The sequence below is a fragment of the Hydra vulgaris genome, chromosome 01 (genome assembly GCF_038396675.1).
Source record: "Hydra vulgaris chromosome 01, alternate assembly HydraT2T_AEP".
Taxonomy (NCBI): Eukaryota; Metazoa; Cnidaria; class Hydrozoa; order Anthoathecata; family Hydridae; genus Hydra; species Hydra vulgaris.
In genome coordinates this window covers 27,904,053-27,922,500 of record NC_088920.1, presented here as the reverse complement: position 1 = coordinate 27,922,500, position 18,448 = coordinate 27,904,053, and the positions used below count along the sequence as shown (strand labels likewise).

At 26.6% G+C, this 18,448-nt stretch overlaps 1 protein-coding gene across 4 annotated transcripts in view; it reads left to right on the top strand.

The window, feature by feature from the left end:
- Positions 1-18,448, top strand: part of LOC100198919 (DNA excision repair protein ERCC-5) — a 50,437-nt gene that overhangs the window by 4,642 nt on the left and 27,347 nt on the right. For 2 of the 4 annotated variants that reach the window (XM_065787823.1, XM_065787824.1), the window contains 5 exons: positions 6,415-6,590; positions 7,082-7,185; positions 9,151-9,266; positions 10,704-10,784; positions 11,327-11,381. Coding sequence is in view for 2 of the 4 variants with exons in the window: in XM_065787821.1 (XP_065643893.1) it covers positions 6,415-6,590; positions 9,151-9,266; positions 10,704-10,784; positions 11,327-11,381 (428 nt within the window). In the remaining 2 variants the exon portion in view is untranslated. The remainder of the gene's footprint in view (positions 1-6,414; positions 6,591-7,081; positions 7,186-9,150; positions 9,267-10,703; positions 10,785-11,326; positions 11,382-18,448) is intronic. The other 2 variants (XM_065787821.1, XM_065787822.1) reach the window with 1 other exon arrangement.

The following is an 18,448-nucleotide window of genomic DNA, read 5'->3' as shown; positions in this document are numbered from 1 at the left end:
GCTTAATATGGCAATAGACACCTCTGTCCAGTGGCTGAAAAATGTGAGATGAGTGGGCTGGTATACAAATCAAAATTATATTGTTTTCCCGACATAGCAATACAGCTGCTAAACTGACGTGAGACGTATGTTCATCAAGATGTAAAATATAAGTACCACTAATAGCTTGACATTCTGGTATATACACTTCCTTCAACCATTCAATAAATGTGTCATGCTCCATCCAACCAGATTTACAAATTGAATATTTGGTGCCAGTCGGACCACCTAAAGCCCACTCAGCTCTAAAGTTTTGTTTTGCTTTGTATACCACGAATGGTGGTGTAAAGTATCCTTCAGCATTACAGCAATTGTTCACTGTTTAATGGATTTTTTCATTGTTACCAGTGAGTTTCAAAACACATTTTGCACCTTTTCAGCATACAATTGCTTTGCCTTGATCACCACAGAAACTTGTTTCATCGCAGTTCCAAATGTGACAACCAGAAGTTATCCCAGACAATTGATAGTGTTTAGTGACAACTTCAAAATAATTATCAATTATTTCTTGCGTACAAGAAGCGGCTCTGGCAGATGTTAAAGTGTGAGTTTTTCTTGTGGAAATTTCTTTAGACCATCAGTTTATAAATGCATAAAACCAGTCTTTGCCAGGCCTGCTATTTTAAAATAGGCTTGATTGATTTGTTCAAAGAAGGTAACCGCATACTAAGTCCATAACATCATTTCGTGTTAAACCATAACCCCAATCACATAGGAACTTAAACACATGCACCATAATTGACTCTGTTTGCTGTGAGAGTACGGTTGTTGATCCTGATCCCTTGAAGCTAGCATTGTTGTTGTTCTTGCGACCTATTAGAGTTGAGAATGGAATGCCATATTTGAATGCAGCTTTTCTGATTAAAGTATTTTTTTCTTTTATATCATTTAACACAGCTTCTAATATCTTCTTCATTGTATGACTTTACTTATTGTCATCTTGAAATTGAATAATTAATAAATATCATTGAGTCATTTTTGTTATATAACTTTATATAGGAAGAACCCGGAACTAACACATGAGAAAATCCAATAATTTAATTCATCTAGGTACCTAATTTAAAAATTCACATACTACTTAATAAAGGAATTTAAAGTAAATATGTGAATGATCCGTTTTACCAGAAAAAATTTAATATTAATTTTTCTTACTTTTTTGTCTAATTTTTATGTATAAAACGAAAAAAAATTATGTAATCGGTATTAAAATTAAATTTTCTACAAGATAGAGGTAAAATTATTTTTACCTCTATCTTGTAAATTATCCATTTTTGCCCAGGATTTTGAAAGGGAAACATCGTTTCACTTTCTGAGCCTGCTAAAGCATCGTCAAGAAAATAATTCCCCTATTGATAAACATCATTTTAAAACAATAATTTTAAATAAGGGAAGCATTTCTTAGCAGGTTTCAGGAATTTAAAAACAGCAAACCAACTTTAGCATTTGTCAAAAAACCTCTTAATGTTACGATAACCGAATTAAAATTTATTCCTTTTGAAATTGAAATTTACTCCTTTTGAAATTGAAATTAGTAGCTTTGAAATACAATTGCTGGATTTAAAAAACAAGGAGATATGGCGCTCTAAATTCGAACGTCTTTGTGTTAAATTGGAAATATTGGAGAAGAAAAAATGTGATTTTAGTTCACAATACAAGTGGTCTGCTTTGAATGACCTGGAGAAGGAAGACATGATCATTTTCAACGTTTGGAATAGTATTTCTGACTCTTACGATCAGCTAAAAAAGCTCGCGTTTGCTGATTTTTCCCTTTTGGTTCTACATATATGTGTGAACAATATTTTAAGGATGCATGAACATTATCAAGAGTAAACTGAGAAATTATCTTATTGATGAGAACTTGGAATCATGCCTAAAATTAAAAACAATAACATACAAACCTGACTTACTCAAACTTTCCAAGGAAATGCAAGCTCATTGTTCGCATTAATAAATATTTTTAAGTATGAAAATTATGTAATAAAAGTGTGTAATAAAAGTTTACTTAACAATCAGATTTGGCTCACTTTTTTTTTTTTAATTGTTGTAATGCTCATATTTGACTCTTTTGCTAAAAAGTTTGCCGACCACTGGGTTAGTGTAATGACATGGTTTGTTTTTTCTGTATTTTTCTGTATTATATCTTTTAGTAATTAAAAAAATCAATATATATTTAAAATTTTTATGTTTATCCTTTGGTTTATCATTGCAAAGCTGTTGCCAAATTTACCCGCAAGCAATTTATTAATCTTAATATTTAAACATTTTGATTTTAATAATATTAAAGCAGCTTTAAAAATGTAATTGAAAGGTTTTGAGTAATAAAATAACTAAAAATTATATATTAAAACTTAACAACAAAATTTCAAGAAAAAAATTTAAAAACAATTGACAATTTATGAAGTAAGTTTTATTAGCTTTTGAATGAATTAATTAACCTTGCTATGTTAGATATGAATGAATGTATTCTTAGTTTGATTTTAATTAATTTTATGTTTTTATTAAAACTTTTTTTGTTACTTTCTTTTTCTTTTTTACTTTTTTTTTTATTATTTAGTATAAGAAATTAAGTGTAAGATTTAATATAAGATTACAAAATTACATATTCAATAATCATTTTAATGTTTATTTTTACACTTGTTGCATAATAAAAATATGTATACAAATAATAATAAAACTGACATGTGAATTTTTATGAAAAAAAAACTTTACAAAAAAATATCTTTCACAAATTATTGGGAATAATCAAAGCATAACTGTTTATAAAACTAAAATATTTTATCCTATTCAATCTTTCATAAACTTTTATAATGTTTTAATAATGTTTTAATTTATAGCTTATTTTAAAAAAAAAGTGTTTTTGTTAATCAATGAAAATTATGTTGCAAACTATGTTGCAAACTATGTTGCAAAGAGTAAAGGTTTATAAAGAGTCAGTTCTATGAGGTTTATAAAGAGTCTGAGTTCAAAAGATATATAAAGAGTCTGAGCTCTAAAGATATATAAAGAGTCTGAACTCTAAAAATATATAAAGAGTCTGGCTCTTAAGGTTTATAAAGAGTCAGCTCTAAGAGAAAAGTTTATAGAGTCAGCTAGCTCCCAGGCTAGCTTCCCTATTTTCAGCTAGCTCCCATAGTTTCAAAGATGATAACATTGATAGTTTCTGATTTTAACATAAAAAAATAAATTTAGCTCAGTTCTAAATAAAATAAAAACAGCAAAGCAAATGCTTTATTATAATAAAGTTGAATAAAAATGTTAAAATTATTATTATAATAAACGCAACAGCAAGCAGCAGTATTATAACAAACAACAAAAACAAACACATCATAAAAAGGAAAAGTACACATGTCGAACATGAACCATCGGATTGTAAAGAACTAATTCTTACACTTTTGTTGCAGTTACATATATCAATTGTCTTTTTCCATAAAGTGCAGTTATTGGATTTGAGGGTAATTGATGAAAGTATATAATGTCCCTTAGCTAACAACACCCCATAAGTCATTTTTACCAACTTTACAGGAGACGAAAAAAACTAACGACTTATGCGGTGTTGCAGGCTGTCACTACTTTTTGAATTATGGTTTCTGATTTGCTGAAATCTATATCATGTGACCAATGGTTAGATCCATCAATAGGCATTAAAATGTAAAAACTGCTAATTTTCGGCTTGAGTGGTGTTGTAAGCTAAGGAACGATATGAAAACCCGATGTGTTTGGATTACTGTGTCATCCATTAAAAGCATAAATTGTCATTTTAAAGTTCAATTAAAAATTTACAATTCAATAATATTTGTGCCCCTTTTTATACATTTATACCTTGCAAAAAAAATCCAGATGGCTTACTATGAATTCTTGCCATAATTTTCATATTTTGGCAATAATTCTTGACAGACAGACATTTAAATTGTCAAATCATCGTAGTGCACTTTTATAAAACGTTGTGTATTAGGCATTTCTCAATACATGTTGTATTTTTAAAATGTGCCATATTAAAACCTGTCTATTAACATTCTTTCATTCATTCAAGTTAAAAAACTACCGGGATTGTCAAATGCAAGTTTTGCAATAAACAGTTTTAACATGAAAAATAAATTTGATATAAAATATTCTTACATGTTTTTATACAAAAATCTTGATTAAGATTTATACTAACAATTGTTAAAAACAAGTTGCGCTACTCAAATATTGAAACCATATATATTACTTTATTTTTAATTGTATCACAAACTTTTTTTTGGGATTGAGTAAAAAGTTATACAGTTAACATGGTTTGGTGATTGTAGCAAAAAATAATACGATATCTTAAAAGAAAAAATTTATACGATGAGGTCATATACCAAAACTGTTATGAATTAAACACGCATAAAATAAATGATCAAGTCTGCAGATTGCGGCTAACATTGTACAGACTCAAAGAACCAAAAAAAAAATGGAGACAGCGAGCTTCGACTAAAATGTGAATTTTAAAATCAATGGTGTGCATTCATTATTTAGTTTTAATCTAAAAATTTAGCCTAAATTGTGCTGAGACAAGTTGTGTTCATATTAAATAAAATGTTTTTTTTTAAACATTTTATTTAATATGAACACAACTTGTCTCAGCACTTGGGGATCCCTTTAAAGTATTAGCATTTTTCAAGCAAAAAAAATCAATCATTACAATAAAATAAAAACAAAATTAAAAAAAAATCATTATATAAATCAAAGATAATATAAAATAAAATTTAACTTTTTTATTATTATTAATTTATTTTTATTATTAAATAGAAGTTTAAATAAATTTTTTTCTACTGCAATCAAAAGCTGTATGAATATTCTTGTGCTCGCAAGATGATAAATAAAAGTTTTTGTTATATATATTTCTTTTATGTTTTTTGTTTTTTTTACATTTTGTTGAATAATTTTGTATACAAAAAAAAACTTTGTATACAAAAATTTGTAGTCAACTATAAACAGTTTTGTTTTTTGTTACTTAATATTTTGATAAAATAATTAACTTAATAGAGATTAAGTTTTCGTAGTTTTTAATTTTATTTGAGTTTTTTCATTAGTAAATATATATCTAACAGCGCTTATATCTAACATAATTATCATTCAAACTTTTGTAACTTACTTTTTTAAATAATCATCATTCAAAAGTTGATTTATTGTTTTTTTTAATTAATTACTTCTTTCATCTTATTGTTTATAGAATAATTTAAAAGTTAAAAAATAAAAAAGTTGCTTAATGGAAATCGTTCTAGACGTACGTAAAATTGCTTTACACATGAGTAAATTATGTGTAAAGCAATCTTAACAGCTTATCGCTAATTTTGAACAGTTTAACACTTTAAAACAAGGCCTGCATACATAATCTATACAGGGTAGCAATTTCCTGATAATTTTTGCGTACTTTAATACTTATTAAATGTCCACTTTAATTTTTCAGAAAAAGAAGAAAAAGTAAGAGCAATGGAAAAATGAATTATTTTTCAAAAATTAAGTTTAGCATATTTAGAAGGTACCTGTCCAAACCCAAATTTTTAGTTGATGTATGTATTGAAGCCACCTCAGATGCATGATGTTATCATTATGTGTTTAATGCAGCATTTATTCATATTCAGGAAGCTAATTAAACTAATTAAAAATTGTTTTTTAAAAAAAAAAAAAACTTTATTAGCCAAATAAGTACTTACATATAAAAACTTTATTAGCCAAAAAAAGTTGTGTACATATTTTGATTGATTTGTTTAGTCATTGGCGCATGACTTTAAGTATATTGCTTGTTTTAGACAGGCTTTTATTTATTTAAAAAAGTCTTTTTCAAGTTTTTCTAGTCTTCTTTTGCATACTTAGCTCTGTGTGAAACATAAAAAATCTAATAACACATCACTTGTGCTCATCATTATTTTTACTGAATCTTTACAGAGTAAGTAAAATTATAAAAAAAAATTACAAAGTTATGTTATATAAAAAATATATAAAATAAAACTGTAAAGTATTAGAAATTACTTGAAAGAACGCGAGAAACTTGCAGAAGACTGATGGTCTTGTCATCAAGAAATCGCTATGCGTTACTAATATTTTTGGATACTTCAATTTAAAATAAGTTTATATTTAAAGAACAATGGAATCAATTTAAAATAAGTTTATATTTAAAAAACAATGGAATCAATTTAAAATAAGTTTATATTTAAAAAACAATGGAATCAATTTAAAATAAGTTTATATTTAAAAAACGATGTTATCAGTTTCGGCGGAATGAAAAAAAAATCCAAAATGAATTACTGCTTTTTATATAACTAATATAAAAATCTTAATTTTGTTTTGCTATAAGTTCATGTTGTATTCAGTTTTTATTTTTTAGTTTTTATTTGCTATACTTATTTATAGATGTAAGTATATGGTTAAACAAAGCTGTTAAAGGAATGCGTGATAAACATGGGAATCAAGTATACAATGCACACTTAGTGTTGATGTTTCATCGAATTTGTAAGCTTCTGTTTTATGGAATTAAACCAGTATTTGTCTTCGATGGAAATGTGCCCGAACTGAAAAAAAATACTCAGGTAATAGCAAAAATGGTATATAATATTTTTTTTCTTTTATTAGCAGATTTGTGAGAGTAAAACATTAAACAGTTGGGGTATGGATGGATCTACTGGGCAGGCTTTGTACAACCAAGCATTTTTCTGATTCTGTTGACAGTCAAAAGTCAAAAAAAAAGTTTGCAGTTGTACAATATGGTATACTATCAAGTTAGCGGAGTGTAAATTAGTTATGATCAAGCAAGGTAATTACACCTCAGTTAAGAAAACTCTCAAAAACAAACAAAAAATAAATGATTTTTGTCTTCAAACAACTTCATTGAATTGTAAAAAGATCAATAAAAGATGATGTCAGAGATTTGACCTTATTAAGAAATTCAAATTGTTTAAATAAGGTTTTTTCAATCTAAACTCAATTTGTCTTGACTTAAAATTAATATTTTATATAATCAACTTGACTTAAAATGAATATTTAAATTTAATGACTGTTTTACAATCTCGAAATTAAATAGGTTTTAAGATGTCATATTTTATGGAAAAAGCATCCTTTGATCACCTCATCTACAAAATTTAGTTTGGAGGCAAAGTACAGAAAAAAATTTCAAAAAAGCACGAGGTACAATATGTAGCAAAGCTTTTTTTAATATATTTTTATATAAGTTTCTATATTCAATAAATAATCTCTTATATTAATAATTAATCTTTTATATAAGTTTCTATATTCAATAATTAATCTCTTTAACTACATAATGGCAAAAATGTTGCAGTGTTTTCAAAAATGAAATTTTTAAAAAAGTTGAATTGTTCTAGTCTTGAAATTAATGAATATGTATATATATATATATATATAATATATATATATATATATATATATATATATATATATATATATATATTTATATTCGTTCAGCACAGTTTGACACATTCTATTTTCCCAGGCAAAGATTGTGGTCATATAGATTGTAGTGTGAAATAGCACGCGCTGTTATTTGTGTAGTGGAGTCAAATTTTTCAAAACCATTTTTCAAAACCATATTATTTTATACGTTTGTATAAGATGTCTCTATGTTTCCTTCTGGTTTTCAGAGTGGTTAGTCCAAGGATGTTGAGTCTTTCTTTCTAAGAAAGATGTTTGAGCTCATTTAATACTTTAGTTGCTCTGCATTGGATTGGTTCAAGTCTTTTTATATCTTGTTTGAGATAGGGTGACCATATTTTGGATAGCAAATTCTAAGTATGGTCTAACCTAAGTTGTATAGAACATTTTCCAAAGCAGCATACCTCAGCTTCTAAACGACTTTTTAAGCTTTCTGAGCATAATGTTTGCTTTTGGCGTTGCTAAATCAACCATTTATTTGACTTTAAGGTTGTCTGAAGCACCCACACCAAGGTCACGTTCATCAGCAGTGATTTTTAGTTGATGATGTGTATTATCTTCATTTTCTATTGTGTAGTTGTATGTGGATTTGTTACCTACATGCATCACTTTACATTTGTCTATGTTAAATAGCAAGAGCCATTTTTTGACCAGTCTACTGCTTTGTTGATGTCATATTGCAAGAAAGCACCATCTTTGTTGGATATATATATAACTCTATATAATTACTTTTTTATATATATATAATTACTTTTTTGTTGGTATCTTTTTTTTAAATATATATTTATTTTCAAGACAAATTGCCTCTATTTATTTAGAGAGGGTTTTAAGAAAAAATATTGCCTGTATTATTTTAGAGGGAATGAGACCCCCATGAGAAGAATTATGTTTAGAACAACAACATCCATAAAAACACCATAAACCAGCTAAATACATTTTTTTTATTATTTGGCTAATATTTAGTCAGAAACTAATCCTCTTGTGAAAAATAAAAATATATTCATGACCAGACATTAAGAGTAATTTATACTAACTTATATAAATATTAGTATATAAGTACTATTATAAATTTAACTAATAATTTATTCTCAATTATAAAATTATAAAAAATTGTAAAATATCACTTTTTTTTTTAAATTTCCTTAGCGTTTTAAGTCGTATTTTTGTTCTCCTGTTCCAATCACAAAACCTCTGTTTCAACCTAACCTCCTGTAACCATCACTTTTTGAAAAACCTAACCTCCTGTAACTTTAATCACTTTTTGAAAAACATCCTTATTTGACATCAATAGTAAAATACATACAAAAATAATTTTCATTGTTGAAAGATAACTATTTCGAATTCCAAAAAGATATTTGCTTCCAATGACAGTCTTTTAAATAGAAATTTATATAAATAAAAATGTTTCATTTTGAAATTTGGAATTTTTGGTTTAAAAGCTCAAAAAAATGTAGATGGGTGTTAAAAATATTGATGGATGTTACTTTACGTTGGTGGGTGTCACTTTTAAAGCTAAAATGTCGTTGTCAAATTTAAAGCTAAAATGTCTGCTTTTGTGACTATTTAAAGAGTTTAATAATGTTTTATTACGTTTTTTGGTTTTATTATTTAAAATTGTCTGTTTTGAATAATACACATAAATTTGTTTACATATTTTATTAATTTTTTTGCATCTTTTTGTTAATAAACTTTATACTTTTTTAGAAATTGCGTCGAAGTTATCGCCTCAAAGCAGAGGCCTGTAAGGGTAAAATTGACGAGTCTCTCATAAAAAACTTTTTAAAATCAAAAGCATTAGAATGTGTCACTGGGAAAAAGAGGTACATTTTTAATTTTAAATTTTAAGAATCTTTATAAATATTTTTGTAATGCTAAATGGTTCTTACTATTTACAGATAGGGTTGCTGATATGGAAATAAGGCTTTTAACAAACAAAAATTTAAGTTAATATACGGTTTGAAAGGTAAAGTTTTTAAAGCGCGCTAAAAAATGTAAATCAGAAAAGTTGTAAATGTGTATTAATTATGTTAAATTATATTAATTATATTATTATAGAGCTAAAGATATAAAAACTAGGCAAAAAGATATTGCATTTCTTAATGATAAAAAAAGTTTGTTTCAAATTTAGGCAATCATTAATATAAAAATGAAAGAATGAGTTTATGAAAAATACAGAAGTGTGCATCACTTCTGTTTCTTATAAGTAATAAACGTGGAAATTTTATTTTATTTTAATAAAATTTCCGACCAATTAAAAAATGAATGGAAAAATATTAAAACTTGATATTAGATTATTTTCAGTTTAATAACAAAAATATCAACTTAAGTCTTCCATTATAAAAAAAAATCAAAAGTCAGATGTCTTTTTAAAAGTATCCATAGCATAACTTTTTCGAAACCTATTAGGTTGAAATTAGAGATGAAAAATTTTTCTTGGAAGAAAGAAATTTTTTGCCAAATAACTCTCTATTTAAATGTTGTTTTTTTTAAAAAGCCCAATAGTTGTTGATCTAAAATTTTAGGGACAAAATCTGGTCCATAAAAAACTTTCTGAAACATTCAGTGGTAGTGACTTGTAGTTGATGATGTGTATTATATGATGGTTTGTGTTTGTTCAATTTGACATGGCATATTAAAGGATTACTCTATAAGAAAATGTATGTGCATACTAGAATTTTTTCAACTTAAAAGAAAAAATAGAGTTAATATTATCACGGTTAATTTACACTAGATAATATTAGGAAAATATTATAATCAGCTAGAATGTTCAACACAATATTGGGTAAATTCGGGGGCTGATTTTTATTTAAGGGTTATCTTAACTTGATTTTGTTAAAAGATTGCTTGGTTATGGCATTTCCTTATATCAACCAAGCTTTTTGTTTTGTAACATTGCAGATACTTTATATGAATTAGATAAGAATTTTAAGTAATTTTGTTTACATAAATGTTTGCGTATAAACCATTAGTTTGTATGTGCAGTTCATTAAGATGTATCTGTAATAATTACACATTTTTATAATATTTTTTACACATTTCATTTTTATAAGATTTTATTATAATTATGTTAGTTATTTTAATTTTTCAAAGTTTTGAAATTCACATAAATTCTTTTCAATGAGTCCATAAGATTAGAAATTAGTTTTATAAGCATGTTGTTGCTTTTTAACTTTTGTTAATTTGTAAACATTTGTTTTAAATTTGATTTCTTATATTTAGTATTTGCATCTGTTATATTTTTTCATTAATGTTTTTAGCACACTAAAGTTGAAACTTCAAAAAAGTAATGAACCAGATATATTTCAGTTACCTGCTTTTCAAGAAAAGAAAGTTGAAAGGTTCTCAGCAATTGTTTTATAAATTTTTATCTAAAATTTTTATATATATAGTTTTTAAATTGGATTAGCTGAGCCAGTTCTAGTTTTTATTAAGCTTTTTTTCAATTAACTTTAATTTATATCTGATTTATAGCATTATAGCTATACTTTAAATCATAATCTAAATTTACACCTGAATAAATTTATAATATTTATATGATTATAACTTTATTATAATTTAAATGTAATATTATTATAATTTAAATATAATAAATTTATAATATTTATATGATTATAACTTTATTATAATTTAAATGTAATATTATTATAATTTAAATATAATAAATTTATAATATTTATATGGTTATAACTTTATATCTGATCAGCTATAAATATCGAAACAATATGACTAAAAAGTACAAAAAAAGTTTCCTTAAAAAAATCAACCTCTTTTCTCATTTTTAGTTTCCATTGAAATTTGAAAAAGTTGTCTTTTAGGTTGTCTCAAATTAACTGTAGCTATGAAAATTTACTGTATATATTTTTTAACTACTTTTTTACAGCTCTGATGAGGATGATAACAGCTGGTTAGATGCTATAAATTCAGATGAACTAAAAGTATATTTGTATATATTTAATTAAAAATAAATATATATCTGTGTGTGTGTCTATTTATATATATATATTTACATATATTTATATATATATATATATATATATATATATATATATTAACGAAGAAAAAACAACTTTTTCTATGGTACTTTAAGTTTCATGCCTATACGGCAATCATCAGCCATTGAATACAAATTCAAAAACAAAAAAAAACGCTAAAATTACAAAATACTGTGTAGTGGGATCTTAACGTCGCTAAGAAAAAACAAAATATCAAAATATCGGTGATTAGCTGATATTTTGTTTTTTCTTAGCGACGTTAAGATCCCACTACACAGTATTTTGTAATTTTAGCGGTTTTTTTTGTTTTTGAATTTGTATTCAATGGCTGATGATTGCCGTATAGGCATGAAACTTCAAGTACCATAGAAAAAGTTGTTTTTTCTTCGTTAATATATATGTATATCGCTCTATTTGAAGTATCTTTTTAATATTGAGCACTCTTTTACGACTATGAGTTTTGTTTTATTATTATAATACAAAACAGCCTCAAATATCAATATATATATATATATATATATATATATATATATATATATATATATATATAACCCTCGGAACTAGGGTCGGCAATCGGCAATGCCGACCTAACTGCTGTTAAGTCCTAAAACTGCTGTTAGGTCCTAAACCTAAAAGTGTTTGAGGCTGGCAAAAAATTGCCTACCTCGTTTCGATGTTTTATGGTAAGACCTTTGTATCAATTTTTTTTTTGCCGACCTGATGCCGACCTCTAAAAGATTGAGGTCGACAAGTTATTGCTGACCTCAATTTTCCTAATTCTGAGGGTTGTATATATATATATATATATATATGTGTGTGTGTGTGTGTGTGTGTGTGTGTGTGTGTGTGTGTGTGTGTGTGTGTGTGTGTGTGTGTGTGTGTGTGTGTGTGTGTGTATGTGTATATACAAATCTCGCAATAAAGGTCGGCATTCGGCAATGTTGACCCAACTGCCAACCTAAATGTGTTAGAGGTCTGCAAAAAATTGCCGAACCCGTTTCTATGTTTTATGGTAACCCCTTTGTGTCAAATTTTTTTTTGCCCACCTATTGTTGACCTCTAACAATTTGAGGTCGGCAATAAATTGCTGACCTCATTTTTCTTAATTCCAAGGGTTGTATGTATATATATTTATTGTGTACATACAGTGCAGTGCAGATTTATAGCCCCACCAAAAATTCAATATCTTGCATATAAATAAATAATCATTACTAAATTACTAAACTGCTTAGCATTTAACTTAATTAATATTTCACTTGTAATGCAGTCTGGTTTCATTTCATTAATTTATTTTAAATTTTTAGAAAAATGATGGTGCAAAATTATAACCTCATTTCAATTTTGTTCAAACAAGTTCAATGTTGTGTTGTATCTCAATTTGAATTTATTATTTTTTTATTAAAACTTTTGTTATTTTATTATTTACTTTTATTAAAACTTTAAAATTTTCTTTGTTTTATTGTTGCAATTCTAAATGACCTAGAATATTCGATTCAACGATAAGATCAATCGATGACCTCGATTATTCAACTTTCCAAATGTTTTTAATAAGAAATAGATAGTCTGGCCGCTTGCGGTATTCTTTTGATCAAATCTTTGTTTGTGTTTTTTCATTGATTGTTTACCTGCAAACTGCTTGTTCAAATTGCATTTTTTTCATCCAATACTTTAAATACCTAGTGTTAGTTGTTCCATTTATGGATGCAGTGCTTCTAGGAGGCATAATGGTGTTGCATTATTTAAAATTCCTGGTTCTAATGATAGTTTTAATATTTCTTGGAGGGAAAGTCTGATTGCCATTATTTTGAAAGATCGCGTTGCAGATTAAAATTTAAAGACTGGAATAGAAAATAAGTGTCTGTTTATTGCCAAAAGCAAATTTCTTCCAGAAGTGATACTTAACCCAGGTTTTAGTGGGGTTTTTCATTTTCAACTCTGCGCTTACCTAAAAAAAGTTTCCTTTCATCAGTTCCTATACAAAGAGAATCTGCATCTGACATCTGCTGAAAGAGATGCAAATAGATGAAAGAAAGAGATGCAAATAGATTGCAAATAGAAAGAAAGAGATGCAAATAGATTGCAAATAGATTGCAAATAGATAAAAGAAAGAGATGCAAATAGATTGCAAATAGGTGAAAGAAAGAGATGCAAATAGTGTTATAGCCTTTAAGCCTATATATAAATTGAGTTCTTAAATCGTATTAGTTGAAGATTTGTGAGTCCTGTTGTGGTTGAATTTATATTCTATGACACAACCTACACATATCCTTGCTATGAAATATATGTTGATGACAGTTTTTCATCATTTATGTATATTATTGGCTCATTCCAGATGGCCATTCAATATATACTTAATACAGAAGGTCTATAAGAAATGTTTTGGAACAAATCTTATATTGGTTGTTACTTCTTTTAGCCTGTGTTCTGGGATAACTGGTTTATTTGCATTAAAATCAAATCTTTGTATTAAACACTGTACTTCAAAAAAATTTAATTTATTTTCATCTACCAGCAAATTTTATTTAAATCAGACAGAGTTTTTTCGATCTCAGACGTATGGTATGTGGATTGAGTAGATGTTATGCTGTTCTCAATTTCATCATTGAAAAATGTATAAAAAGAAATTTAAACCTTTCAGTTCAAGAGCAATTTTTAGTCCTAGTTTTTGATGAAATAAAAGTTCAGGAAATTTTGGTTTGGGACAAACATTCTGGAGAATTAATTGGTTATGTTGATTTGGGTGATTCTAGTGTTTTTGCAACATCACAACTAGCAGACAAACTTACTTTTCATATATTAGTTTTTTAAATTATAAGTATTGTAATTCCGTTTGCAAACTTTGCTGCTACAAGTATTATATCAGTGCAATAATTTTCTATATTTTGGAAAGCTGTAGAAATTTTAGAAATTTCTGTTGGTTTAAAAGTAGTCGCAGTTACTTGTGATGGAGCATCATCAAATAGAAAATTTTTTTTAATGTATTTTAATTTGACTAAAGAAAAAGATATTGATGATGTTGATGTTGCTTACTGTGCTGATAACTTATTTGCTGATGATTATGATAAAAGGTTTATATACTTTATTTCTGATGTTCCTTATTCAATCAAAACAACAAAGAACAGCTTTTTTTATTCTGGAGCTAGTAAAAGTAATTGCTATATATGGAATCAGGGTCAACATATTTTATGATCTCATATTACTGATTTGTTTTGTAAATATTTAAAATGTCAGTTGCCTGCCAAAACTAATGGTTGAACACAAAATAACCATGCTTTCAGCTATGAATGTTCATTTAGCTGCACAGGTTTTAAGTAATTCATGTAGTACTGCATTAGAAATCTATGCACCATTAGATACTGCTAAAACAGCACAATTTTGCAAATATTTTTATGATTTTTTGTCGTTTTGATTTTTAATGTTTGGAATACAATTGATTGTATATTAAAATACAACTGTAGGTTGTATATTAAAATACAAAAAATAATGCAGTAGTGGTGTAGTGGTAGAGTGCTTGCTTCATAAGCGAGAGGTTCCGAGTTCGATCCTCACCATGTCCCTGGTAATACCGCGCTCAACTTCTTTCTCCGTGCAGCGGCCTTGTTCATCAAGGTTCGTGTTCTGGAGTTATAGAGTTGAGAGAGGGTTATAACCACAATTAAGTAGCCTCCTTGTCTGTAGTGGCCTTTTGGGCCTTGGGGAGATGAATTAACACACACAAAAAAAAAAATCTTTTTTGAAATCATTTTCTGATATAAATAATGTTCGATTTACATGGTTAAAATTCTCTGAAAACTCTGAAAAATCTATTGGTGAGAAAAGTTAATTATTCATGTGATTTAATAAAAGTTTCTTATATGCCTCCTAGTTTTGCTGAAAGCAAATGAATAATTTGCATAATAAAATAAAGCAAAAACATTTGCTCAATAATATAATCTTTTTTGTACTAAAAAGTAGAAAATAAACTTTTAAATTTAAATTTAATAGTTCAGTAAACTAAAGATTGACAGGTCTGAGCAAGGTTTATATAGAAACATACACGTTTTTGCTTAATTTTATTTTCTACTTTTTAGTCTATACAAAGAGTTACAATATATTAATATTAAACAAAATTTAAAAAAAGAAAAAAGTATTTTTAAAAAAAAGATTAGCAAACCCACAAGCAATATTAGCCGATTTTAAAAATAAAAAATATTTATTTATTAAAGAGAAAAAGTTACATTTTAAAAAAAAATTACGAACCCACAAGCAATATTAGCCAATTTTTAAAATTAAAAGATTTATTAATGAAAAGATTATTTTTAAAAGCAAATCTGCAAGCAATTTAGCAGCATGTTTTTAAATAAAATGTTAGTTTTGGGTGCACTAAAGATGATAGACAAAGTTACTTGATGAAGAGTTCAAGAGTATCAAGTGAAAGAAAAGGTTATATAAATGGCTATTTTCTTCACATCGTATTAAAAACATTCAATGGCATAAAATATTGATTAGTTGCTATTGTGATGTTTTATTTATATTAAAAAAAAAAATTATTTTGCAGACCTTTTTTTATATATGCATTTGTTGAACCAGGAGCAGATCCAAACCAACTTAGTAAAGGGGGTGGCAATTTTCAGGGTTTTTTGGCAGCCACAGACAAGCCCACAAATCTTTTTTAGTTTTTCTTTGGACTATGTAACTATGAAGTGATTGGTATCCCAATAACCCGATTTAAAATTTGCACCCGAAACGAAAAAGTTAAACGAAATTTTATAAAAATTTTGTTTAACTTTGCACATTATAGGATGCTTTGGAAAAAATGCAATGTTTTTTTTGGAAATTGCTTGGGAACAAAAGAGCAATAAAAACATTGGTAAACTATTTTTGGCCACTATTTTTCAAAATTTTAATCACATTAACTTTGAGTCAATTTTTTTTTTTTTTTCCAAAGCCATTAGTTCGATGGCAAATGAGAAATTCAACTTTAGTAAATATTTTCAAAACTGGACTAGACACTTTCCACAAACCACCACAATTTTTAGCATTCACAAATTTATAATAAATGTTTCTGGGTTCTCAAAAATATTTTGTTTTACCAGCATTAGGAAGTGATAGGCAGTCTACTTTTTTTTCTGCCATAACCAAGAATAAAGTTGTAATGCTTTTATGTTGTTAATGCTTTTATCATACTTTTTCCCAGACATCAACCCAAGGATGTCACTTCACAAAAATTAAAAAAGGAGACGGAAAATAAAAAGCTAAGATAAAGCTATTCTAAAGATTAAAAAAATTTCCTTCTTCAACTTCTTCCAGCTTCTTAAACCATAAAAACATTTCTTCAGCCATAAAAAGTTGTATTCATATCAATAACTGAAAAAATTTTTAAATATGTATCACAGACACAACCCTCGGAATTAGGGTCGGCATTCGGCAATGCCGACCTAACTGCCGACCTGAAAGTGTTTGAGGTCGGCAAAAAATTGCCAACTTTGCTTTAATGTTTTATGGTAAGACCTTTGTATCAAATAATTTTTGCCGACCTCTAAAAGATTGAGATCGGCAAATTATTGCCGACCTCATTTTTCCTAATTCCAAGGGTTGCAGACAAAGGAGTATGTTTTACTTTGATGTATTTTGGCCCATAACTACTCCAAGCCTATCGTTTTAGATTTTTACGCCAATGTATATCATTATTGTCTTATGTATTATCTATCAAAATATCTAAGCCCGATCAGCTTGGCTTCATAGTTATCTGGTAATTTTTATATTATTAGTATAAGAAAAATTAAATATGTGAGAAAAGTTAAAAATGTATTTTTTTTTTTTTTTTTTATTTTTTTTTTTATATTAGTTTATTAAAATGAATTTAAAAACAAGAAAAATCGTTATAGTTTTATATATTTAAGTCAAATAATAAAAAATAGTTTTTATATTATACATTTTTGGCAGTTTTTTTATGATTGAATCGCTTAAATCAACTACCAATTAAAATTCACCATCTCATAAAAATATTGAACTATAGTGGTTTGTATTGTTATTAAATATTGTGCAACATATAAAATATTGTGCAACATATAAATATTGTGCAACATAAAATTAAAACAACTTTTATCAATTATTAATGATAATGGGTTATTACTTATATTTGATTCAACTTAATCTTCTTGAAACACCTCTACAAATAAACAAAATGGATGATATAAAAACTACTTAGTAGAATCATTAACACAGGTTTTACATAATAGTTCACTTTATTATTTAAATATTTTACTTTCTCTGCATTCTCTACCTCTCTGCTTTCTCTGTAAATGTTTTTGATGTTTACAAGTTAAACAATTAAATTAAATTGTCTAAAAATCTTAAAATTAAACTAAAAATTAAAAACCGCTAAACGCATCGCATTCTGTATCAAGAAAATGTTCTGATTAATGAATCATTTGGTTTTAATCTTATAACAAGAAAAATCCATGTAGTTTTTACTCATTCACAACTTCAAGAGACAGTATATCAAGTATATAATAATATATTTGAAGCTTTTATAATTAAAGCTCAAATAAAATAATTGCATTTTAAATTTGAGGTTAATAACTGTTGTTCTATTTCTTTTATAATCATTTTTAAGCGTGGATTTTAATCAGATCAGATTAGTTCTATCCTCCACAATTTTATATTAAATAGTTAAATAAACAATAAATGAAGTATAAAGAACTGAAAAAAGATTTAATTTACGCTACGTAAGTTTTTCAAATAAGAAATGTGTATATGTGTTCATGTTGAAGAAAAAGACAATATTTAATTATGTAACAGAATTTAGTTTATTAAGTTTTGTAAAAAATATATTTTGCCAAAATAATACATCAAATTGACCCATTATGCAATATTTTTTCAAATTTTTTTTTAAAAACTTAAACTTAAAAAATTATTATTTTTGGGTTTAAATTTATTTTTAAGCTGTAAAGTACAGTTTTATATTGTTTTCTAATATCCCTTAGCGTTAATATGTGTTATAGAAGGAGAAAAAAAAATGGGCCAAA